This window comes from Onychostruthus taczanowskii, unplaced genomic scaffold, assembly GCF_017590055.1.
Source record: "Onychostruthus taczanowskii isolate IOZ18803 unplaced genomic scaffold, ASM1759005v1 scaffold111, whole genome shotgun sequence".
Taxonomy (NCBI): Eukaryota; Metazoa; Chordata; class Aves; order Passeriformes; family Passeridae; genus Onychostruthus; species Onychostruthus taczanowskii.
Window position 1 is genome coordinate 700057 of NW_024497741.1, and position 24235 is coordinate 724291.

At 37.6% G+C, this 24235-nt stretch overlaps 2 protein-coding genes across 7 annotated transcripts in view; one reads left to right on the plus strand and one right to left on the minus strand.

The window, feature by feature from the left end:
- ERMARD (ER membrane associated RNA degradation) overlaps positions 1-23975 on the plus strand; it is a 24672-nt gene extending 697 nt beyond the window's left edge. The window contains exons 1-18 of one of the 4 annotated variants that reach the window (XM_041424278.1): positions 6931-7110; positions 8021-8189; positions 9304-9443; positions 9939-10040; positions 11212-11301; positions 12041-12138; positions 12674-12810; positions 14152-14266; positions 14807-14909; positions 15358-15387; positions 15888-15956; positions 16703-16873; positions 17777-17860; positions 18676-18755; positions 19247-19375; positions 20876-21085; positions 21974-22087; positions 22634-23975. In XM_041424278.1, the coding sequence (XP_041280212.1) occupies positions 8021-8189; positions 9304-9443; positions 9939-10040; positions 11212-11301; positions 12041-12138; positions 12674-12810; positions 14152-14266; positions 14807-14909; positions 15358-15387; positions 15888-15956; positions 16703-16873; positions 17777-17860; positions 18676-18755; positions 19247-19375; positions 20876-21085; positions 21974-22087; positions 22634-22793 (2001 nt within the window). In that variant the 5' untranslated portion in view covers positions 6931-7110 and the 3' untranslated portion in view covers positions 22794-23975. Of the gene's footprint in view, positions 1-6930; positions 7111-8020; positions 8190-9303; positions 9444-9938; positions 10041-11211; positions 11302-12040; positions 12139-12673; positions 12811-14151; positions 14267-14806; positions 14910-15357; positions 15388-15887; positions 15957-16702; positions 16874-17776; positions 17861-18675; positions 18756-19246; positions 19376-20875; positions 21086-21973; positions 22088-22633 lie in introns of those variants that run through there. The other 3 variants (XM_041424287.1, XM_041424297.1, XM_041424306.1) reach the window with 3 other exon arrangements.
- DYNLT2 (dynein light chain Tctex-type 2) lies at positions 1117-6913 on the minus strand. Of its 3 annotated transcripts, XM_041424355.1 has the most exons (5): positions 6635-6913; positions 4866-4896; positions 4027-4176; positions 3026-3184; positions 1117-1674 (listed from the first exon to the last, which is right to left on the minus strand). In XM_041424355.1, exons 1-5 carry the CDS (start codon positions 6760-6762, stop codon positions 1564-1566), a joined length of 579 nt encoding a protein of 192 aa, XP_041280289.1. In that variant the 5' UTR covers positions 6763-6913; the 3' UTR covers positions 1117-1563. The 3 variants fall into 3 exon arrangements, with proteins under 3 accessions (XP_041280289.1, XP_041280303.1, XP_041280295.1); XM_041424369.1 differs by lacking the exon at positions 3026-3184; XM_041424361.1 differs by lacking the exon at positions 4866-4896 and having other exon boundaries at positions 6635-6808.
- Positions 23976-24235: the final 260 nt, after the last annotated feature.

Here is a 24235-nt window from a genome sequence, read left to right on the forward strand (position 1 = left end):
CGCCGCTCGGGCGGCCGCGCGGCCCGGCCGCGAGCGCGGAGCCGAGCCGCCGCGGTAGCGCTTGGGCAGCAGCGCGGGACGGAGGGGCAGCATCCCCCCAGCAGCGTGGTCAGCGCCGAGCGCAGGAGCTGGCACCCAGCAGGGCCGGGCTGCTCCGCTCCGCCGGCAGGCTCCCGTCTCCGGGAACGTCAGCCGGGGACGAGCTACGTTTGTGAACCATCAGCCCCCGCAGGAGGGGGGTTCGGGGGGCGGGGGGCGCACTCGGAGGAGCCACCACAAGCGCGCTCGCCCCTGCGACGGAGGGAGGGCGCGTGCGGCCGCTCCCCGCCGCTGCGCTGTCGCGCCGAGCCCGCTGCGCGCCGGACCGCGCCGCCTCCCGGTGCCGGTGCCGCCGGTACGGGCGGGCGGAGCTGAGGCGCAGCCCTCCCTCCCCGCCACGGGAACGACCCTCAGCCCGGGTACCAGGGCGGCGCGCTCCCGCACGCACGCAGCTGGTCTCCGTGGGCGCGCACGGCCCCGCGCCGGCGAACAAAGCGCACGGCCGCGCCGCAGCCCCTGCGCCGCCCCCGGCCAGGGACTCCCCCGGCCTCGCGTTTGCGCCCACCCGCGGCCCGGGCTGCTCACCGCCTCTCGAGGTTTGCCCGGCCGCGGCTCCAAAGGCGCTCAGACCCAAGCTGGCCACGGGGTGCTGGGAAGCACCGTCGCCCCGTCTGCGTTTGTTTTCAGCTCCCAACAATAGAACAGACGTGGCAAAGACACCAGCGCTAGATTTCTACGCACAGCAGACCCAAAAGCTGATGTCTACACACTTCACAGATCTGCGAGTCTCATTTAAAAAACACAATCGGTGCTGCCCTTGCCAGTTACAGACCAATTCTCAATAGCCTTGCGATTGATCCCATCGTCCTCTTGCCACTGCCACCAGAAGCCCCTAGACCAAAGCGACCTAACTTGCTCAATTCAGTGTTTGTCCACCAACCAGACCGTCGGCAATACTTAACCTAAGGTTGAGACCCGGGGAACCTAATAACTGAATTTACACTTCATTCAAGGCAAACAGCTGGAAATGTGCACAAGTTTCTAGGACTGCAAAACATAGCTTCCCTCCCAGCCAAGTTTCTAGGCAGACTAGCATTTTATCACAGATACCAACTATGAAAATGAAAAATGAACACTGCTTTTTCTTACAAAAAGAATGCTTTTAAGCAAACTGATACCTGCAGCTGCATATAAGCATTGGTGAACAGTCCTAGGCTCTCGAGAGACAAGCAACATTCAAAATTTTGCAATGTTTGGCCTTACACCAGCTGCTCCCACTTCCACAGCAGAGCATTACAACAGATGAAGCCCATATGTACTCAACCATAAACATTTCCCAAGCAGTTTTGTTTGTTGTTTTTTTTTTTTTAACAGAGCAAAACCGAGCAAAATTATCTCCTGTATGTCAGTTTGAATGTATCAACACCAATAGGACAAATATGAATACTAAAATAATGATGTTTTGAAAATTTTCAAATATACCATGTATTGTGATGCACGAATGCAGCTGTGACTTTCAGAGTATTAGTCGTAATAACAAGCCATTACCAAAGCCAGTGCAATAAATGTATCAGTTTCACATTTAGCTGAAACCCAAGTGTCTCTTTGTGCATCCCAGAGGCATCTGCTGGCAACCTAAAGGGATAAAAGAGAGAAAGTTACAAGTGAACCTCTATACATCAGTTTTACTATTTATTTTTAAAGAACACCCAACATTATCTAAATGCTAATTAACCATATTAGGAGAGTTAAAACTATTAACAACAATGCAAAAGTTGAATAAAATTAACAATTCCTATTCAATGTTAAATACATGTTCTTGCTTCACAGTAAAGCTCCCACACATATAGATCCAAAAATCTCAGCACCAAATCCCCAATTCTCTCTTCACTTGTTACAATTTAACATACAGTAAGAGCACCCCTTCAAAAGCAACTGAATGTCAGTGTGAATAGACATCAGTTTTGGGAACATATACAACCAAGAAGTCACATCCCCCACTCCTCCACCTCCAGCTTACTCCAAGCTACTTGTAAATTTATTGGACTCTCAGCCTTTTTGATAAAATTGTTTTCAAAGCTAAACTGTGTGAATTGGTGGCTGGAATAAACATATTCCTTGGGAAAAAAACGTTAACTTGGACCACTTCACCAATCTGTCTGCACCTACAGCTCCTCAGTCAAAGCACCCCTTAAGAGACAGCGTACTGTGAGATGGCACCAGAAAAGCACGTAGATGCAGGCACCTCACAAACTGGATTTGGTACTGAAGCTGAACCCTTCAAACATTGTTTCATGTAACTCACTAAACATAGGTTGGTTTCAATCAGACTTTAACAACTGATGATGAACACTCCAAAGCAGAAGTGCTCTTTCACACTCTACTAGACAGATAAAAGCATTCTAAATGCCAATGGGAGGTCCAAGCTAGTTGGAATACTAAATTTATACACCGACACAGCAAAATCTAGAATCCTTTTATTTTAGGTCTTCCAAGTTCAGATGACTGGTGTTAATTTGAAGTCCCAGGAGCATGTCTGGTGGCAGCTGCAGTTACCATCCCTTTCTTTTCCACCCTTCTGTTCCATGACACCCCACACTACAACGATATAGCATTTTGCATGGAATGTGAGAAACCAAATGGAGATCCAAGTACACCGGACAAAGAAAAACAAAATTCGCTGAGCTCATGCAATTGTACTGGCACAGCAGGCCGTGGAAACAAGTGGGTGACAGGAAAGTGCAGCTGGGGCTGTTTACCACTTACTGAACCCATGAAGACAACAACCTTCAGAGAGTTAGGCAGAATCATAGCAGCACCTTGAATTATCACCTGGGATACTATTACCCATAAAGAACATAAAAGCTTCAGGAGCACCTCAAACAAGTTAATCTGCTGAAAATAAAAGAACACCTAGGAGATAACACACAGTTCTAAAAGTTGTTTTTAATTTTCAAAAGGTGTAACATATAATATGTTTGCTTACAATCATTGCCTGATTTGCCTTTTCCACAATTAGCACTGATACCACATACTTATAACGGTCATAGTCCAATTCCTTCACAGCATTTAATATTTCTTCTGAGATTGAAGCACACAAGAAGGGACTAGAAGCTCCATCATATGTGGCTTCTTGTAGTTTATTCTATCAAAAACAATTTTGAAAGATCTTAGTTTTCATCCTAGTAGTCTTTTGCATAAAACACCCTTAACAGTAATTTTCATCACAAGAACATGAGCAGAACTGGTGAGTTGAACAGTCAGTACAGATGATGGTCTCAAACAGCAAAGGATGCACTTCTTTTACTCTGAAACGTTTTATCTGTTTTTTTAAAGGTGACACACAACCAGTCTCCATTGGATTGGCCCAGCCAATCTCCATTTAACAATCAGGAGTGTACTCTTCATTATTTGGGCTCAGTTCACTGGAAAGCAGTGCTACAAATATCTGTTCCAAATACCCAAGATATGTCTTCCAGACAACAAAATTAAAAAGATCTGGTTATAACTGTTAAAAATACCACTAACAGCTTTGGATTATCTCAACAAATTGTTTTCTTTCATATTTGCTTGATTTGTGTATGCACCAGTCTGACTGTCAAGGATACCAAGTAATTTTATGCAGATCCTGTGATATTAGCAGAATTAATAGAAATCCACAAATTTGATGTCATGATCTTTTGCTAACTGGACATTTTGTGGATTATGGTACTTTGAACTGTGCTGTAGCTCAATTTGATTTAAAAAAATGCAAGAGTTTATGAAGCTTCAGCTCCACCTAAAGAGCACATGCTCAGCAGTGACCTTGCAGAGGCCCTTCTGCACTTTGCAAAACAGAGTACATTCACATTACATTCAGGTGCCAAAACTCAAAAGACTGCAGAGATGTACGCATGTTTAAGTTTATGCAATATTCACTATTCCATAAATACTTCTTCCAGACAAGCTAATTTTGCCATGAGACAAGTAACTTAAATAATACTATACCGTTAGTATCGCTTGAGCTTTGTCTCTTAATAAACCATCCTGAACTTTAGTACGTGGCTCCAGTCTGTACGTGTTACGGTTTTTTGGCTTTGCCTTTCCTTCTGTTGGAGCCGTGCCTGAAGCATCCTGAGGTGCTTTTTTTCCTTTTGACTGTACAAAAGAGTAAGAAAAAATCCACATCACATGTCAATATTTTAGAATTTAAAGACTTATATACTTTATGGTGTACAGCTAAGAGAAAAAAAACCCCAACAATTAGTCTAGGAATATGTTAACAAAAACCACAGAAAGCTAGAAGCTGGTTATCATCTTCTGGCTGTTTCAACACTACTGTTTTGCCTGAAATAGGAGAAATGGTTGACTTCCACTCAATTTTAAATTCTTTTCCAGCGAAATCCAACTGAACTTTTCATTTAAGCTCATCAATCAGATACACCATATTTCCACACTGAATCCACTCCCTTTTCCAAGGAAAAATACACAGATATTAATGTACCCATGCAAGACTGTTAGCCACAAGTTCAAGCTTCTCATTCAAATAGCCTACACAATACCCAAAATAAGACGTGGTTCATTTACTACTTCATCTTGCTCGTCCTTGCTCCTTGTTAGTAAAAATAGTAGGTTATGTAATGATGATTTAATTTGCTCATTAAAAAAAAAATAAAGGAAAAAGTAAGCTCCAGTGTGCAAAGCTTTGTAATTTTGCTTTGAACTTAAAACCAGATCTCTGAAGATTGCGTTTTCTCCCCATTCAGCTGTGTACTCTATCTCTTCAACACACATAACAAAACTTGTCCCTCTATGAATGCAAGTCTAATGTTGCAAAAGAAAGTCACCTGCTGTCCACCATGATGGCTTAACACAGACCTGTAAAATAGTAACAGAGACAGAAAAACACAAGGAACCAATGAGATCATAACAAATGCCACAGGTAATGGTCTTCCATACCAGCTACTTCCTAACAAACCACTTCCAAGTTTCACCAATTTTTCAGTCTTGGCTCCACTTCCTGACTACTGCTAGAACCTAACATTGACAGAAAATCATTGGTTCCTTTCCAAGAGAGCAGAAAATAACTCAAAGGTGAAATAACATCACAATGCAAGGCTTATGCTAAGAAGTACAGAAAAAAAGTCACTTATGGATAATATAAAAGTCTAATGAGAATTATTTTAGAAAATGCACTACTAAAGGGCTCACAACTCTTTCCATCTGAGGAGTTTTAAGAACCTGGGAAGAAATGCAGTTTCTTCTCTATGAAATCACTTGCACGTTAGTTCTGTCAACAACTATGGACATTACCTAAAAGTGTCCTCTAATTCCTTAAAAGCAGTGATGTTGGCAGCCTTAGTGCAAATTGCCTGCTGGTGTTTGTTGAACTCTGAATAGCACTTACTCTGAATCACAAGGACCAAACACATTTGCACTTAGCCTGTGAGCACTCATTATCTACTAACTGCAAACTCAGATCTCAAAAGACTAAAGCCCTGACATGCTTATCACAAGTCACCTAACAGAAGAAAAACCACCTCAAGTCTTGCAGCTGAGGTCTTCAAATGAGAATCTCCATCCATGTGAGTAATAATGAACTTGTGAAAAAGGGTGCAGTCCAAACAGTGATTATTTGCTGACATGGTTCAGCTTGAGCCACACTACCTTCAACCTCTATCACTAATGATGGAATAAAACTCATGTCTATAGCACACAACTTCTAACAATGGTGATACTTAAAAGTTTACCTGATATTTTTAGTGACAGGAGTTTTCACAATCACTGGCAAAAAGTCATTGCATTTACTAGTGAAGCAACTAAAAACCTTGATTTCTCTATACATGTGGCTAGTAAATAAAACTTCTGCTAGAAAAACTTCTGGTAAATAAACCTTTTTCTGCTAAAACACCAAGCTGTAGCACAATGTTGCAATTACGATTCTGTAAAATATTTGCACTCACTGTGAATAAAACTCTCAGAAGTTCAAGAACTGACTAGATTTGAACACTTGACCAAAAATGCCTGTTCTTAGGCTACTCAACTTCAGTACACTGGCTTATCTTTGGACATATGGAAGGAAGTATGCGAAAAGAAAAAAAAAGCTTTTGCTATTTAAATGAAATTCTGTTTGTTAGTAAGTCCATTTTAACAACCAATAGGTTTCAGTTGTTAAAACAAACTGGAAAAATTCTTGTTTATTGCTTCAGAAGAGGGTATGGCTTCTAGTTTAGAGCAGCACCCCGAATGGAGACTGCCCCACCAAAGGCAGGACACCCCTTCTCTTTACCATCACAGCAGCTCGGCCTCCCAGCGCCTGAGCCAGAACACCAGCCGCAGGGCACGCGTAACCACACCTGACCAAGCAGAAATAGCGCGAGCTATCCCAAACCGGGCGCTAACCAAGAAGGAACAGCATTCCTAATACCAATTTTCACAAGACCACACGCGCCTTTTAACCCGTCTTCTCCACGCCCCAACCTTCCCTCCCAGCTGAAGCGCCGCAGGCCCGGACCACCACTCCCGCCCCGGAGCCGCTGCCCCCGCTCCCGGCGGTGCCCCAACCCCGTCCAGCTCAGCCCCCTAGAGCCCTCCCCTCGCCCTGGCCACCGCTCACCGTGTCTTTATCCTGGCGCTTTTTCCCTCCCTCCATGGCTGTGGCGGCGGTCCTGCTGGGCGGCGTGCGGCTGCCCGGGCCCTGAGCGCGAGCCGGCCCGCGCGGGCAGCGGTAACGGAGGCGGCCATGGCGGCAGCGGTAGCGGTGCCGCCAGGCCGGGCCGGGCCGCGCCGCGGGGAAGGGCCGGCGCTGCGGCCTGCGGGCGCCGCGGCGGGGACGGGTCAGCCCTGCCCTGCTTCTGCCAGTGCCAGCCTGCTTTGCCTGCAAAGGTCACCGCCCTGCCCCTGCCTGGCCCGTTTTACATAAGTGATAGTAGTAAAGGATGGCAGAGGTCGTGCAGGTTTTGCTCTGGCCTTCTGTCTCTGGCAGTGTAAACTGTGAAACGGGAAGGGGAAGAGACAAAAATGAAGATTGACTGAATGATATGTCTTAGGAGCATTGTAGATTTTTAATTTTTTTTTTTCTTTAAATAGCAGGTAGGTACTCCTGATGGCAGCTAATAGCGGTTTTCGGTGGGAACTGTTACTCTTGCTTAGTGCTGATAGCTATGTGATAAATAGGTGTGATTCGTGCTGATAAAATTGAAACAGTAATCAATATGATATAAATATTTCCTCTGTCCTTGAAGCCATGAATTCAGAAAGTACATATGTGAGGGTCAATTCTGCCGCTTAATCAGAGGGGAAAAATGTTTTTAATTCGACTTTAATGGCATATTTATCATTATTATTAGTTGTGGTCCTTCATTATCAAACAACTTCTTGTCTCTCTAATGAATGAAGAAGTGTGACTCTTTTAACTAAATCAGGAGCATTTTCATCCTTGTTAGTATAGGCAGTTTTATCTGTGCAATTTTTAAAATTTAAATGTGTGCTTCTGAATCAGTCCATTTTTTCTGTTTAGACTAATGTGAAAATAGCATGAATGCTTAAATTACACTAACATTGATACAGAATTCACATGTTCTTCCGCTGCCTCCCTCCAGGGATCTTCCTGGTTTTAAGGACTGATACTCTTGGTTTACTTGAAGTAGCATCAGTTTCCCTGCAAGCTCAGATTATACAGAACATTTATGTACAAGCTGGGATATTTTGCTTCAGTCTGTATTGCCATGTTTTCAGTAGATGTAACCATTCTGAAATAAACCATCCTGACCTTGTGAAAACAGAGCAATGCTTTCCCTCAGTTTTATTACAGTGACTCTGGTAGAGAGTTCCTTTCATCACGTGTGTGAATGAAACTTGCATTGCAAACCCAAACAGCGTGTTTACAGACACTGTATTACTGTCTGCGTAGCTGTGCTAATGGGTATGTTTTAATATTTTTTTTTTGTTCTCATGTGCTTTCTTGTTACAAGAATTCTTTCTGTGTATGTGTTTGTTCTAGATGGCGTTGCCAGATTTGGTCACTACTTGCCTTTCTCAACCTGTGCATTATGCGATTTGCAAACTTGGATTTGAGAAGGAAGACACCTATGATATTAATAGTATTTTATGTGGAAATGGGGAAGTATGTTGGCAAGCTGTTACAGAGCATGTGTGTTATCTTGAATCAGGTTGGTGTTTACCTGCTGTAGTAGTGATGCATGTAAGACTGATGCAGACTTTCTGTATAGCCCATAGCAATCCTAGCTGAGTTGTGACTGTTACAGTACACTGTTAGCTCTGCTGTAGATTAGAGTATGTAGAGTTCATATCTACAAAGAACTTTAAATTTTTCATCTGTGTTTGGTATTTGGCTTTTGCTGGCTCCTAAGTTTTGTGTAATCTCTGCTACCTAAGTAGCTCCTACTTTGCCTTCGTCTTGGTTCCCAGCTTAATGTGCCTGTAACATAAGGGGTTCAGTTCTGCTTCTCTCCAACCCCATAACTGTCTTGTTCTGTGTTCTTTATATTCCTTTTGTACTAAATTTAAAATCCTGGGGCCATCAGTATTGCTACTGTTGCTTCTGTTTGTGTTTCCCAACTTTAGGTTGTACAGAAGTATGGTCTTGTTTCCCTTCTATGTGGAATAATTTGTAGTTGGTTTTTAACCAAAACAAAGTATTTATGTCCTGATGAATTAATTGAATTTTATTTTGCCAAATTTCATCATGCAAGCTCTGTTATTAATTTCCAGAGGTGGTAGAAATATCTTTCAGTAAACCATAAGAATTTGTTTTCCTATAAAAAGTGTCCCACGAAAAAGAGGCAGTGGTACCACTCTGTAAGGTACCGCATCCATCTGCCTTCTTTAAAGGCCATAAGTGGTGCAATTTGACTCTTGCTAAGCCTGCACTAGCTTCTAGATTAATATATGGGATTTCTATAGTAATTCTAGTGGGTCCTTCACATTTCAACAAAAGCAGAACACAATGATCCTATTTACTTTCATATTTTCTTGTGTTAAGTTTTTATTGGGGTAGAATTTTTGGGTTGTTTTTTTGTTCTGTTCAGAGAAGGTGCTTGATCTTACCTAGTTTTGCATTGCAGTTTTACTTTTCAATACCTTTTCTGTGTGGTGTTTTGGACAGTAAATTGTATTGTATTTGTTGCGCTAAAATAGTCAGGATAAAACTGTCTATACTAAATATGTACACAAACTGCAGCAGATTTTATCCCTAATGAGTTTTAAAATATTAGACCTTCAAGATGGTTGGTACCCTAATCACCTTCTGTTTTTCAATTTAAGATCAAAGCGTGGATTATATCAGAAGCATACGATCATTAGGACCTGTCTGTGAATCTGTTAATTCGTACTTCAAATCTCTGACCAAGGAGCAGTTTGTAATTCAGTATGTGTCGTGTTTCCACTGGACAAACTGCACAGAGGTATGGAAATTTCTGTTAAGTTTGCATTTTGGCACCTGAACTCTTTGTGGAAGTTTAGTGTGAGAACACAGAAGAGACATCCATGAACCAAAATACTTAGAATTTTTAACTAATTGTACTTCTCTGATAGATGGTTACTTGTAATTTTTCTGACTTTGTAATTAGATTTTGTGTTAGACAGCATGAGGAGCTTTGGGCCTGTTCTAACATTAGTTTGTAGTATTTTGTTTTTCTAATAGTCTGTGCCTAATGCCAGGTTTTACCTTGTAAAGTTATTATGGACAATTTTAAATATCTAAGGAACTAAACGTCAAGAGGTACTCTAGGGAAATTTCTCTTCAGCTAACTACACTTTCATTTCTTTGGCATAGTTTTCTTTCTACATTTGCATAGCAACTATCACAGAGGAATATTTACGTTTCTCTGTGCTATTGGCTATGTGAACTTTCCTCTTGAATATTGAACACAACAGTCTTCTTCTCCCCCATCATGCAGGTATTTCTGGACGTGTTTGATGTTTTACAATCTACACAAGCTACAGAGGTTGCTCTTGGCTTAATGAAACTAACATCATGCTTGGAGCGTGCCTTGGGTGACGTAAGTGCCAGCATGAGGAGTCTATCTTGGCTTTATAAGATGGGAATGAGCTCTTGGATTTAATTGTACATTGAAAAAAGTGATATTACCCTGTTCTGTAGTAGTACACTAATAGCCCGCATGCATTTTGAGTTGGACAGAGGTTCTTTCCTGGATCCAGTTGTGCTGATGGAAACATATGTGGGGCTCCTTCACCAGTGCTTGTGGAGTTGCTTGTGCATGTGCTGTTACTAACTAATTTAATTGGGAAAGAGAAATGTTTGATTGATCACTGTACACAGTAGGTCTTTATTAGTTTGATTTATTTAACTGAAGTAGGGTAGCATAGCTTCCACAGAAGATCTGATGGTGTATTAACTTCTGTGAGGGTGGCATGCAGTTGGAAAAACAGGCGACTGGTAACTTCTTTCCTAGGGAGAAACAGCTACTTAAACAGTTTATCTCCTGGGCTGTTTTACAGGCAGGTAAATTAAAATGGGTAGTTGTTCAATATCTGTGAGGAGCTCTGGAGAAGGAAATGACAGAGAAAGAGCAGTGGGATAATTCACAATCCAATTTGCCCAATTGTGGGGCATGGTAAATTTTTCAGTAAAACAAATCACCAAAGATTGGAAAAAAATGTCAGGTAGAGTGAGTACAAAGAATAGAAGGTGTGGTAGCAGTTGAAACTTGAGATGCTAATATTGTCCAACAAGGGTAAAATGTCATTTAAATAGCAGTCTGAATCAGAAGATGAACCCAAAATCTTCTCCCTTTCAGAGTGACAGACCCTTTGTTTTTACAATACAAATAAATTTGTATTGTAAAAACAAAATACACTGTAGAGCTCTTGGTAGAGCTTCTCCCCTTAATTAGGTGTTCTTGTTGTGTCTAACTGGTTTTTGTGGGATTTTTTGGAAAAGAAAAGCAGTATTAGTACAGACCCTGTGAAAAGCCTAACTATGGTCACATTAAGCAAAATATCCACTCTTTCCTGATATGTTGTCTAAATTTTAATTTGTCGTGAAATTACAGAATTTAAAGTCTTTTTAAGGATTTGGTGGGTTTTGTTTCATTAGTGTTTTTACAATAATGAAAAAGGTTATTGGGTAAAATAGTCAAGGTATATATTTGAAATACAAAGAAGTATACTAAATTATTTATTATCTGTTCTGCTCTTTTTTCTTAATAGGTGTATTTACTTAAGGGTAACGATTGTCCTTTCCTTCTAAGAGACTTGCTTGCATCTGAGCAGCTTGCAGATGTCTTTGGACAAGCTGTAGTAAGTACATAGTTTTGAAATAAGGAATAACTACTGGGCTGGTTTTCTTCCTACTGAATGTACCTTGTGTTAATTTGCATTAAATTACACTGAATTTATACTACAAGAACTAAGAGCTAAACTTGATCTCATTTTTTTGCCTTTCATAACTGTTTGGGATGTCTAATAACTAGTTTGATTCTTCCCGTATTATATTCTGTCGCCTTGATTTTGTAAGACTTTGTTAAGCCTTTTAATGTTTGCATTCTTTCAACAAACTTTTTCACACACAGTTCTGTAAATAACTTATGTTTTGCATTCTTTCATAGAAGTGAAGAAAATTAATGGACCCTTGGTCTGTCCAGTGGCATTGGAGAGGTGGCACTGTCACCCTCCAATCCACTGTCACTTTTGGAAAACTATAAATGTTGGAGTCAGAAAATAAAGTTCTTCTTCTTTTTCCTTTTTGTTCCCCTCAAGAGCAGCAGTGTCTGTGTCATCATTTTGTGCTGTATCACAACAACATTCTATATCATGTACAAATAAGCTGAGAGATTCTCCTTCAGAGAATACTGGGAATTGCAAATTATGAGTTTCTGTTGCTGTGACAAGTGGTGGCCAGTCATCTTGAGAGTAGACGTTGTAGTTTCTCAATAACTTCTGAACTTTTCTGCCAGGGAAAGGTAATAAAAGTAAGAAGGGTAAGAAAGGCAAAAAATAATAGATTTCTTCATGCAATAATTGCTTTGTTTATTAATAGATGAATGTACTGAGGGTATTCATTGGATCTCCACATGGTCTGAACCTTCGTAATGTTTTGTGGCATGGGTTTGTGTCACCACAAGAAATTCCTGCCAAGTAAGTTACCAGGAAAAGAACACTCCTTTTCTTACCAGTCAGACTTGTGAGTTCTTGGAGAGTGGTTAGTAACCATTTACTTCTCTAATGGGGAAAAAAAAAATTCCTTGCTGCTTCTTCTGCTTCTTTTGGAAATGGATTTCCACGGAATACTTCAGCCATTACAAAGATGGCCAGTATTAGGTCCAGCAGGTTTTGTACTATTAGGGAAAACATGAAAATTTATTTTTTTTTAAAGTCAGGACAGTGAGGAGTAACTTGTAACAAAAGACAGAGGAATAGTGTAGAAGGAGGAGCAACAGCAGCCAATGTACAGTACAGTGATGCTTTTTTATCTAATTCTACGCTTTTATTTTTTTTCATGCTTGTGAATGCAATTCATTATTCAGTGCTCCTACTTAGATGAGGAGTGTATCTTCTGGGTGTTCATTAAAAAAGTAAAAGAACCCCTTTGTTCCTAACTCACAAATGTTGGTTCTTTGCAAAAAAATTTCTTTGTATAAGCTTTTCTAATATATTGTGGTCTTCTCCCTAGATACTGTGCTATGCTGCTCTTTTTAACTGCAGGATTGGGTCAATTGTTACAGACCTATCTTCTGCAAACCAAAAGTGTTTTAGTACATCGATCTTATGTGATCTTCATTAGCTTAGAGGAGCTTGATGCATTTCCAGGCAAGTATTTAATGACTAGCAAATTTTTTTTTATCCTGTGTTTGCTATTGTTTCCTTGTCCAAAAGTGCTGTTGAAAATAATGTATTTCCCAGAGTTTCAAGATTAAATCTTAACCAGAATACCTGCATACACCGTCATTAGGTGAACCAGTCATGCTGGTGGGGCAGCTTCTTAATATGTAGACTCTGACTATTGAGTAAAGACCTACTGCATTCTAAAATAATTTTAACACACTGAAGCATGAAATATGGATGCTTCTAGAAGACTTCAACTGTATGTTACATTTTTTGATTATGAGAATTAATTTCACGTAACAGTCATCTAGTTTGCCTTTATGAAATCTAACTTCTTTTAGAATCAATGGATTATAAACTGCAAGGGTCCCAGCAGAAGTGCCCTCAGTCTTTCAGGGAAGGTAGTGTTGAAACCGAGTAAAAGATGGTGACACATCTTTATTACAGTAATGCTCTTTTCAGGGAAGGATTTGAAGTGTCAGATTAAAATCTTCTCCCTGTCCACAGACCTTGTTTGGTTTATTCCCACTATTTTAAGGTAATAATAGCATGTGGGGAATCTTGGTGTCAGTGGTGATCATGGTCAATTTGTCGTGCATAATCAGTGGAACATCTCTCGAAGAAATTGAGACAGGGCTTTTGGGAACCAAATCAAGTTGATAACATTCCAATATCGATGTAGTAGAAATCCTATAGATGTTGATTGGCTTTGAAAAAACTCCTACTACAATGAAGTTACACTTATCATTTCAAGTTTTCTCTTGGATAAGACATTTATAATGTGAATTTATAAGTGTGGGTTTCATTACATGGTAGCATTGAAGTATGAAGTGTTAGTTTATTATACTGTATTTTCAACACAGGAAATTGATAAAATAGGAACAACATGCTCATGTTCAAGTGTTCATACTACTGTATTTCTATTTCTGAATATTAATGATTCTATTAATCATTTCTATTCTGGCTGAATAGAAATGATTCATTAATATTATACTTTTTAAAAGTTATCTGAAGTATTATGGAGAACAACTCAACAGAAGCTGGGTCCAGTTGCTGTGTAGTCTTTCAATAAAAAGCAAACATGACTTCTTTAACTGGTTTTACTCTGTAATTTTATATTATCACCACAAATGCAATCTTACATATTTAAATTCTGATCTTAAATATGGCTACTGTTGTACTTGCATAGTTAAAATAAATTGGATGACTTTAAAATCTCCCTTTAAAAAGATTGAAATACTATAATATTTTCAGTGAAATAGTTAAAATTCATTTGTGAAATGTAGATTATATGTAATTTTTCAATGTTAGTTTTTTAACTTGCAGATCTTAATAATGAAATCCTTTCCATAGCTGAAGAACTAGTAAAACTGTCCCGTTTTGTATTAAAAATCATGTTACCATTTTGGGTTGCTGCTTTAACAGCTTTCAAGCAAAGCAGGTAAGATTTTTCTAAATTTTTTTTAATAGAATCTAAAAAAAATATATATTCTTTATTTTTATAACTGCATTTCCAGATTCCAAGGCTTTGTACTAAATTACTTCACAGCATATAATTATGCTTTGTTATGGTGCTCTCTTGAAAAGTTTGAGTTATGGCTTTGTTTTGTGCCAACTAAGATTTTAAACTCTATTTTGAAGCCCAAAAAGAGCTGTTGGAGATGTAGCAAAAAAGGAGAGGTTTACAAAGCAAGTGGAAATAAATCTTCATATGTTAAATCACACATATTTTGGATTTTTAAAAAAGTGTATTGTTTTGTTTTCCTCTCACATGCTCCATCTTTTTGTCAGTTATTATCATCTCTAAGCTTGAATTCAGTGGCCAGTTTCTGTTTGGCACAGGTAGTCATTTATTGTTTGGTTACAAAGTGCATTACAAAGTAATTTTGTCAGGGTTGTTTGACCCGAGACTGTAGCACTGAAATGGTTTATATTTATAAGGAATAAAAACACCCTTTGGATATCTCTGTTACTTTTTCAGGTATGCTGACAGTGTGATTCTCTTACTTCCTCAGCTGGAAGCTGGACTTAGATTGCTCTTCACTACAACTAATAAATGTCCAAATAGATTGCTAACAGCAGAGGTAAACTTTTGTCTAAAGTCAATTATAATTTAGTGATTACAATATTTGCAAAAGAGTTATTCTAGAAGTGTAGTGTCTGTAACCATTTACAGATTTACCCCACAAATTTTCAATCAATTTTTGAACATTATTTACAAATCTCCAGTTGAGATTCATGAATGCCTTTAATATTTTTTTAAATGTCTGCCTCTAAAAAGTACTGAAAATGTAGTAGAAGATTAAAGTTCAGAAGCAGTAGTTTAGGGTGAAAAGCGGGACATGGTATATTTCTTTTAAAAAACTCAGCACAAAATCCCAAAGTGCCTTTTTTCATTCATAAGGGGACTTTTTTGCTATTCATGCACACCTCTGGTATCTCATGCAAATGAATAAACTTAAGTTTTGTATGCATGACTAGTTAATTGATTTTGTTTGAAAACCAAATAATATAATTTATTTTTTGTTCTAGTCTTCTGCTCTCTACACCACTTTTGATGAGGTACTGTGATTTTTTTAAAGTATGTATCAGTGTCAGAATTTAAACCATGAGTGTTTCCTATTACTAAGAATGCACTTTCTTTTGTTGAATATGGCATTATTTCTAATTTTTTGTTCAAATAAAAGATGGTGGACAGTAAACACTTTAAATTTGGAATGCTCCAGCAAATATCAAAATTAATACAAATTGTAATGAAGGGACAATTTTTTCTAAATGTTTTTATCTTGAAATTCATCACTCCTCAGAAACAAACGTTCTGCTACATTTCCTAGATTCAGTTATTCAAAATAAATGCAAATAAATATTGCCAGCATAAATCCTCAATTTTACAAATTGATTGGAGTATTTCAAGTTGTTTGTCAGTAATAATTAGGCATCTTGATTCTAGAGTGGCAGAAGTAATCACATCAGATTAGGAAAACTACTTTAGTTGGTGTTTCTTCTTTGATTGTATGGTCTTCAATAATTTAATAAGTTTCTATTCAAATTTTTTTTTCTAGATGCTAGCAAAGCATTTGGATAATGAAGAAGTCAACCAGCTACCTGTAGTTCTTGAGGAGCCTGCCATGGAAAGTGTTTTGAAAGTGTTCTAGGGTTTTGTCATCATTGTCTTTTGTTTGTTTCTCTTAGTAATAATCTTTATGATATGCCTAATTTCATATAGCTTATGTCCAGCAGCTTAGAACCCTAGAAGCTTGCTAGCCTTTTTTATTGTGGAGGATAAAAAGTTATACCTGACAAGATATATTGCATTAGACTATGGGACTAGGTTTTTTTTCTGAAATATAAGTGTCTCAGAGATATTTGTCTTTAGACTACTGAAGTTCAGCTGAATGGAGCAGGAGAAGAGCTGATGCCTCATACAGGGAAATTTCAAAACTTATTTCTGATTGCTTGTGAGACAGGCCTTACACTCTCTGGGCAGATAGCACAAAACTGTGGCTCACAACTACCAGAGCACATTCTGCATCTTACTACACAAACAGATTGTGAGCAGGAAAACTAGGGGGCCTGAGTTTAGAGGTCTTTTGAGAGTATAGGGGACATCTGAGGTTACTGTCCTGTTGCCAGAGGCAGTGGGGCTGTGAAGGTCTGGGACACAAAGCTGATGGAAATCTGTTGTTAACTGTCACAGTATAGAATGTATGTTGCAAGTTTAGTTTGTACTGGTTTTTTTGTGAATATCTGAACACCCCTATAATATAGACATGGTCACATACTTGTCTTTCAGAGATATTCTATACACTGAATATGTTCAATTCTGTATGAATACACATAGAATAGAATTCTGTATAGTTGGTGTGTGCTTCCACAGGACTTTCTTTGGGATTTCTTGAACTACCAGGAGGGCCCACGTATAAGAGATCGTTTAAGCCATGGAGAGATCAATCTAGAAACATTTCCCAGAGAAATAGCTAATCAAATAGTTGGATTTGCTATTACTATTCTCTGCAGATTCTCAGATAAGAATATGTTTTCTCTTAAGGTACGTACCAATATTTTGTTCTTAGATATCTTTTTTTGGTTATTTTGGATATCAAATATGATTTTAGATAGAGATTTATGACTGTTTCTTGACAGCTGCTTTTTGCGTAAATGAAATATTCCTCCAAGTAAAAAATTGTGAAAGTATGGTTTTGCCTAGTTATGTAGTGAAATAAGTACAGAAAGTTTTCAAAAATGTTGCCCTTTCTTGCTGTACCTTAATTTGTTGGCTTAACCAGTCCTTATTCAAAAGGTTGATCCGTAAATTATAATGATTCCACTTAATTTTGTCAAATTGTATTGATGAACTAGCCTGTTTATCTGCAGAATTATCTGAAAGGTATGTAGAACATCTGTGGCTCACCCACTGAGGTATATAGTGTGTAGTTATTGAGATTTTCTTTTCCTGAGACACTGTAAATAATAGTGCCTTGCTAATGGAAGTGTTATTTGTGTCTATACTTACACTATGAATTTGTAAACACTTTTTGCCTAGCAGTATGTTTCTCAAAATCAGAAATAATTGTGTTTGCTCTCCCCAGTTTCCTGTTTATATTTGAGATTACTTCTGTCAATATCATGCAGCAACCTATGAGATAAATCTTCCATTTATTAGTTGCAGCTCTTTTTTAGTTTCTCAAGATGTATTGTGTGCTGCTGCATTATTAGAATACTTGGTTGCTTTTCTGTCAGCTGCTGTCAGGCTTCATAGTTAAAATATGTGAAATTAAGCTTTAACCACTCACTGTGCTGATTACTTCTTTCAGCCCTTGGACATTTTGAAGTGTTTAACATCAGTGACATCAGTGCTATAGGTGGCATGCATAAAATGAAGTCTAAGTCTGCATGTGATTAGGACAGCTTAGAGAAACTGTTGTGTATTGTCTGTGATCTTGTAAATCAGGAACACATGCTCATAAAACCACTGATGAACTGTGCAAGTTGCTACCAGTCTCGATTTCATCCAATTTCCCAACTCAAGAAACAGGTAGGTACTTCCATCTGTGACAGGACTGTGGTTCTTAAAATTGTGTATCCTCAAAATTATCTAATTCTTTTCTTCATGCTTTGATTGTCCTAAAAAAAAAAAAAGTTCAAATCTTACTTCCTCTTTTTTTCTGGTTTATTTTTCAAAATATAAAGGAAATCACAGTTGCTAAAATGAGATATAATTATGCACACTCCTGTTAATGCAATTAATAACATATTTGGGTTCTAGATCACTAAATGGCTTTATTCTTATGTGAGTGTTTGCTTTTCTGTAGTTTTCTTAATCTCCATATGCTTTTTTATGTCAGGAACACTGTTAGGTCCTGTCACCAGGATTAGGCTATTACTAAGTTTTTTTACAGTATTTATTTTCAGAAGGCCAGCTGATTAAGTTTCTGTCATGGTAGCAAAATCTGCTTTCCAATGTCATAGTAGTTCTCTGCCAATCAGTTTAATGAGCTGCTTTAGGATGTTTCTCTATTGATTTGAGATTGCAGTAGACATACCTAGTTCTTTTACTTTTCAACAGCATGCAAACAGTGTATTATTACAAAAGTCATGTTAGTTAATTTTTTATATTTTTTTAAAAAATAGAATACTAAATTAATTTGTTCAGATAATGTTTTAGCATGGAAGTGTACATCCAGACTTTTTGCCCTAACCTAAACCTTAACAAATGAAGTTGGCTTACATGGTTTTTGACTAGTGAACAAATAGCTTACTGCTTGTTGCAGTTTTTTTCTAAATGGGCCACTAAGAAAAGTGTGTCAAGGTCTGTACTTTACAAAACTTTTTTCATGATATGTTTTTGAGGTGCTGGAATGTATGAAGAGCATCCGTTTATGGCCTGAATTGGAAACAGTGCCTGAGGAACAAGTACAAAAGATTAAAGGGTATGTATGTGCTGTATAAGATCACCAGATATAAAAAAAGCAAATAATTTCTTATTCTGAAAAGAACTTGGTAACCAGTGGGAAACTTTATATAAGATATAGTTAGAAAAACAATGTAGCATTCTATCATCATTTGAAAAGGAGGAAGACATTAATAATATCACTGGAGGATGTATTGTACTTGTTTAGAGCTGAGAGAAGAAAATTCAATGCATCTATTGTATAATCAGTGTACTGTAGGCATTTTATGAATGGAGGATAAGGAGGGGTTCCTGAATATTTCTAACAATGAGAAAAGGTTGCTTTAGCTGGAGAAAGAAAATCAGGCTTGTAAGGTAGAGGGAAAAGAAATTACATGAGAGCATAAGAGTGGATGCTGAATACACTACTATCCAAAAAAATCTGCATCTTGATCTATGCCATTTAAGAAATTATGAGTACTAAACCATTTTACAGTGTCAAATATTATTTTTTCTCTCTTTTTTTTTAAGGGTGGAAGGAAACGCTGAAGCTAATACTTTAATTTTGATGATATCTGAAATTATATCTCAGTTGCAGCATTATATGCCCCAGAATTGCTGTAGTTCAGATGATCCTATCAATGGTGTCCTAACAGAGAGGTGAGTTTGATGCCCTCCTGGTTCCTGCTGTCAGCTTCTACTTGCAGCCCAATGTAAGAATTCTCAAACCTAAATTATCCTGCCCCTGTTTGTAGAGAAATGCTTGAAATGTTGTATGCACTTTTCTACTGTTGCTGCTGATTTAATCTGAAAATTTTAGGATTGCAGCTGAACATCATCTTCAAAATAAGGATGAAACATTGTACATTTTGGAATTACAGTAGAGATATTACTTGGAAATTAGACTGAAAAAACCCCCATTTTTTTCAGACCACAAAAGCAAAATACTTTAAATATTTATGTACTTACTAGATTAGGTTGGTTTTAGCCTGGTTTGTGCTAAAACTGCATCAGAAAATCCTTTTAGTGTGCTTGGTGTCACATCTATGTGTGGTGTTCAAAATGACAATATGCTGCTATGTAATTGTATTCTTCATGCTTTAATATCAAGATTCAGAAAGAGAAAATGTCTTGTTATACTTGGTGTCAGACTTGGAGGTATGTTAATTCCAATGTGGAATGTTGATTTGGATGTTATGTCTGATTTGGAATAATAATCAAAATAATTTGACTTCTAATTGCCACTCTTAGAGCAGCCTTAAGAGTCCCACGACTGAATGAATGTGTTGGAACAATACACTCCTAATAAAACCCATTAGGCATGGGTGGCATAGAGCAAAGAGGATTCTACATGTTGCTTTACTTACATAACATGTGGGTCTTCTGCTTCCTACCCACCAATCTGCAAATTTATTATTTGGGGGAAAGAAGCCTAATTATTGATGTGTGTGTTAGACCTTTTCTTAGAGTTTTCTGTCTTTATCACTTCAAGTCATTAATGTTTTGCTATCTCAGGGATAAACTGAGCATGAGGGAGATTAACAAACACTTTTATAAGAACAGAGTGTTTAAAGTGATGTGTGACACATTAGTGTAGCAGATATGACAGCAGGAAGATATTTGTGAACTTCAACAAAGCATGATCTGGTGTGGTGTTGATTTAAAAAATGGCCTCACCACCTGCATTTTATGCAATGTTAGGTCTGCTTCTTGTTCTGCCCAGAAGAAAGACCACACACTAATGGGAGTACTAATTAATAGCATTTGTTTCAGTGAGTTTTATTATGGTTGAGGTTAATTCATTGTGAGTTAGCTATGGTGGGAGGCTCCAACCACAGCTCTACTGTGATTTGATGTGTTCAGTGTATCATTTCAGCCAGGCAGTTTTGTTTATTGTGGCTGTGTTTCTTTGATCTGAAATGAGAAACATATTCATCATAACCAGTTTTGCATTTATATTCAGTAAAGTGATATAAAACACAATCCCTACTCCTACTACACAGATCCTTGCTTTTTTTCAGTCATGAGGTAAGGGCAGTTTGTTTCCAGGTTTTCTGAATTAAAACATGATGAGTCAAACCGTACTTAATATGAAATGTATCCTATGTTAAATCTAGCTAACAAAAGATTGACGTTAAAAAATCCCTTTCTGTTTTGGAGGCTGCTGGTGGAACTTTGTGATACACGCATTTGCACGCTGTATTCCTCACGACCTGTCCTGGAAGTAGTGGCGGTACTCCGCAAAATAAGCACGCAGTGCCATCAAGTGTCCCAACAGGTTATTGCCGGCGCTGGACTGAGATACACGCAGTGGCTTAACAAGACTCTGCGTTCTCGCCAGAGGCACAATTATCGGCGAATGCTGAACAGGTTGGCTGCTGGTTTTGCTTTACACTGTGGTTAGATTTGTGAGAGAATGGCTGCACGCTGCTGTTGCTGCCTTTCCGTGGGTTCACTTGGAAGTTTAAAGTCAACAGTGTTCACGTGTTCTTGTTAACCATTTCAGAGTCAAGTGTCAACCAGATTTCTATCAAGTAGCAATATTGAAATAACAAGAAAATCTCAAACTGGAGAATAATTTAAGGGGCATTGTTAGATTATGTCACTGTAAATTGCAAGCTTTCAAATTAAGTATTGCTTGAATGTTAGATTGTAATTTTTTTTCTAATTTCTGGCTTTTCCTATTTAGGGATATAAATGCCATTCAAGTTTTATCTGACTGCAATAGTTTAATGGTTTTGAAGATTTTATCTACTTCATTTTACTGCTTTTTATCATTACACCTGAATCAGGCTCTATAGATAGAAGAGATTTTAATATTCCATTAATTTTTTAGTAATCACAGGGGCTTTCCAGAGTTATAAGTATTGTGTTACTGGCAAGGTAATGTTCCTAAAAATGTTAACCATATTATTTAAGAAACATAGCTTAAACTGACACCTGATGATACACATTTGTGATTCAATTGAACTGTAGTTTATTATCTGTGGATTAATGGGTGCTCACGAGTTTTTCTTTGCAATCTTAGATATTTGCCTTCTCTCCCCCCCTTCATTTTCAGTTTATAGTCTTTTTATTTTTCTGGGATTTGCACTGCCTTTTGCTGAGGGACATTTCGTAGTCTTTTTTCCTCCCCGACTCTGCAAAATCCAGCAATTTAGATTGGGTGCAAAAGTCTTAATATTTTTTTTAATAATAATTATTTCTTCTTAATTTGGTTTTAGTTTGGTTTTTTAAGTATTTTTATTTTATTTCTAGCATTAAATTTTTGTCTCCAGTGTTGCGACTCATCTTACTATTGATTACGCTGGAGCTAGTCAGCGTTCATTCAGTTTGTAAGAAGAATCCTTTTGATTATCAGCAGTATCTAAAGTGAGTACATAAATTTACTTTATGAAAATAGGAATTGCCCCAGAATTCAGTTTTGATCTGTAGAGATTTTTCGTCATTATAGTCATAATTTTACCTTGGACAATGTTCACTCAGGAGCTAAAATAACTTTCTTGAAGTGTAGATAGGGAATATTAATACATAAAAGTTGCATTCAGTATGTTGCTGACTTTACTCCTTGTGTGTTAATTAACAGCTGCTTGGATATCACATACATTGTGAAACATTTGATAAAGAAAGCAAAGGAAGCCATTTGGGGAAAACTCTGTCACTGTGTTCTTTTTATGGTGGTGTTAATTGCAATTCTGAAGATCTTCCCATCTTAGTGTGAGAGGGAGGGAGTGGTTTCTCCAAAAGTAGAACAAACCTTAATGTATTGATCAACCAATCCTCTTGAGAGAGATTTGGAAACTTGAAGATGTTTGCAGCTTTAAGTCAGGCATTGCAATATTCTTCTCTTCTCTTTTGTTTTTAATTTTTCTTTTTAAATCCTTAAAGGAGTTTTTTCTCTAATGTTATTTCTCATAGGTTTTTGAAGTCAGTCTTGCAGTACACTGAGAACTTGGTGACATACACAAGCCCTGACAAAAACAAGTGGGATGAAACCGTGGAACTTACAAAGAAGACTTTGATAAAAATAAGGAAAATCAGTGACAGAAAGCTAATGTTAATGCATCTAGCTACATGAATGAAATAGGCTTACAGTTGTCTGGACATTGTTATATCTAAACAGTTACAGAGACCTCATATTTAATAATCTAATTCAAAGACAAATTTCATAAGTTATTTTCAAATTTTGGATGCAAAATTTACACTTTTTATCAGAAGGTAGCTGCTGATACTGGAGATGAATAATCAAGGCTCCAGAAAATGGGTTGTTTGTCAAATCCACTGAAAAAGATTTACTGTGAACTAAATCAGGACGATACAAGTTCTACTGTAAATATATCTTGTGTTTTGTGCATTGATTTTTTATATTATTTTTTGGGTTTTTTTTCTTACTGTACTGAAAAATACCTAAGAAAAAAGTGTGAATAAAAGCTCTGGAAATTTTTAAATCCGAAAAGTAATTTTTTTATTTTGGGATACATCAGCTATTATGTCAGAGACTGTGATCAACAGGCTAAGAAATTATGAACTTTTATCATAAAATAGTGCTCATTGGCATCTGTGGTTGTTATTAATTGTAAACAGTCTGATCTTGCTCTGAACTCTGAGGCAGAGCTGGTAACACAGTAACCAGTTGTTTGTAGATGAGGATTTAAAGGAACAGGATGGATACTTCTGCAGAAGGATACTTTTGCAGGGTATGTGTTTGTTTTGTTAAATTTCATCTTCTCATTCCAAAACATATTTAGTTAATTAATTTCATACAGAATGAATGTGAACACACACATACACATGCTCACAGAAATGTATTCGCTGTGGTTTAGAAAGTTATCCTCTTATTGCACACAATATTAATTTGAATATTTTAGTTTTTCAAAATAAATTCTCCCACTTCTTTTTCACCAAAGAGTAGAACTTCAGAGGAATGGCTAGGCTGAAGAACAGATTCACAGAAGACCACCAGTCTCTCTCCATTTGCTTTCTCCTATGGAGAGTAAAATCAGAGGGTAATGTGTGGAGAATGTTTGGCTCTACAAAGGATTAAAGATTCAAGTTACATTTTAATAAGCTTCTTTGCAGTGTTTCTTGACTGGAAATCATAGCTAGAGAATTACTAGATTGGTGTATTCATTGTGGGGGATGGATATAAACTAAGATCATATTGCTTCCTTTGTGCTACTCTTGAAATAAATTGTGTGTGTTTGAAATTTAGTTTTGTCACTTCCCAAAAATTCTTTTGTTGCCATGAAAATAAACTATGTGAAGAAGTTTGAATTAGAAAAAAATAGATTAAATCTAGAAATAGAGAAGAATTAGTCTAATGTAGTGTATAAGCTTAAAAGTTCAGCTTTTTTAAGTCTGAGTCAGCAGATCCTAATTATATTTTTGGACGTTTATTTTGTACCCAGTGACTTTGCTTGGATGTATTAACTTCTGCTAAGTGTGTCTTGGTAGTCACACTTACGATGACATTTGCTTTGAAGGTGATAAGTATTCTAAGACAAAAATAATTTAGGTTTT

Excerpts from the sequence above, each read along its gene's own strand:
- DYNLT2 (XM_041424355.1), bottom strand. The coding sequence starts at position 6,762 with ATGGCCGCCTCCGTTACCGCTGCCCGCGCGGGCCGGCTCGCGCTCAGG. Across the intron at positions 3,185-4,026 it reads AAGCTCAAGCGATACTAACG|AATAAACTACAAGAAGCCAC; the intron begins GTATAGTATTAT and ends TGTTTTTGATAG. Across the intron at positions 1,675-3,025 it reads AGGCAAATCAGGCAATGATT|GTTGCCAGCAGATGCCTCTG; the intron begins GTAAGCAAACAT and ends TTATCCCTTTAG.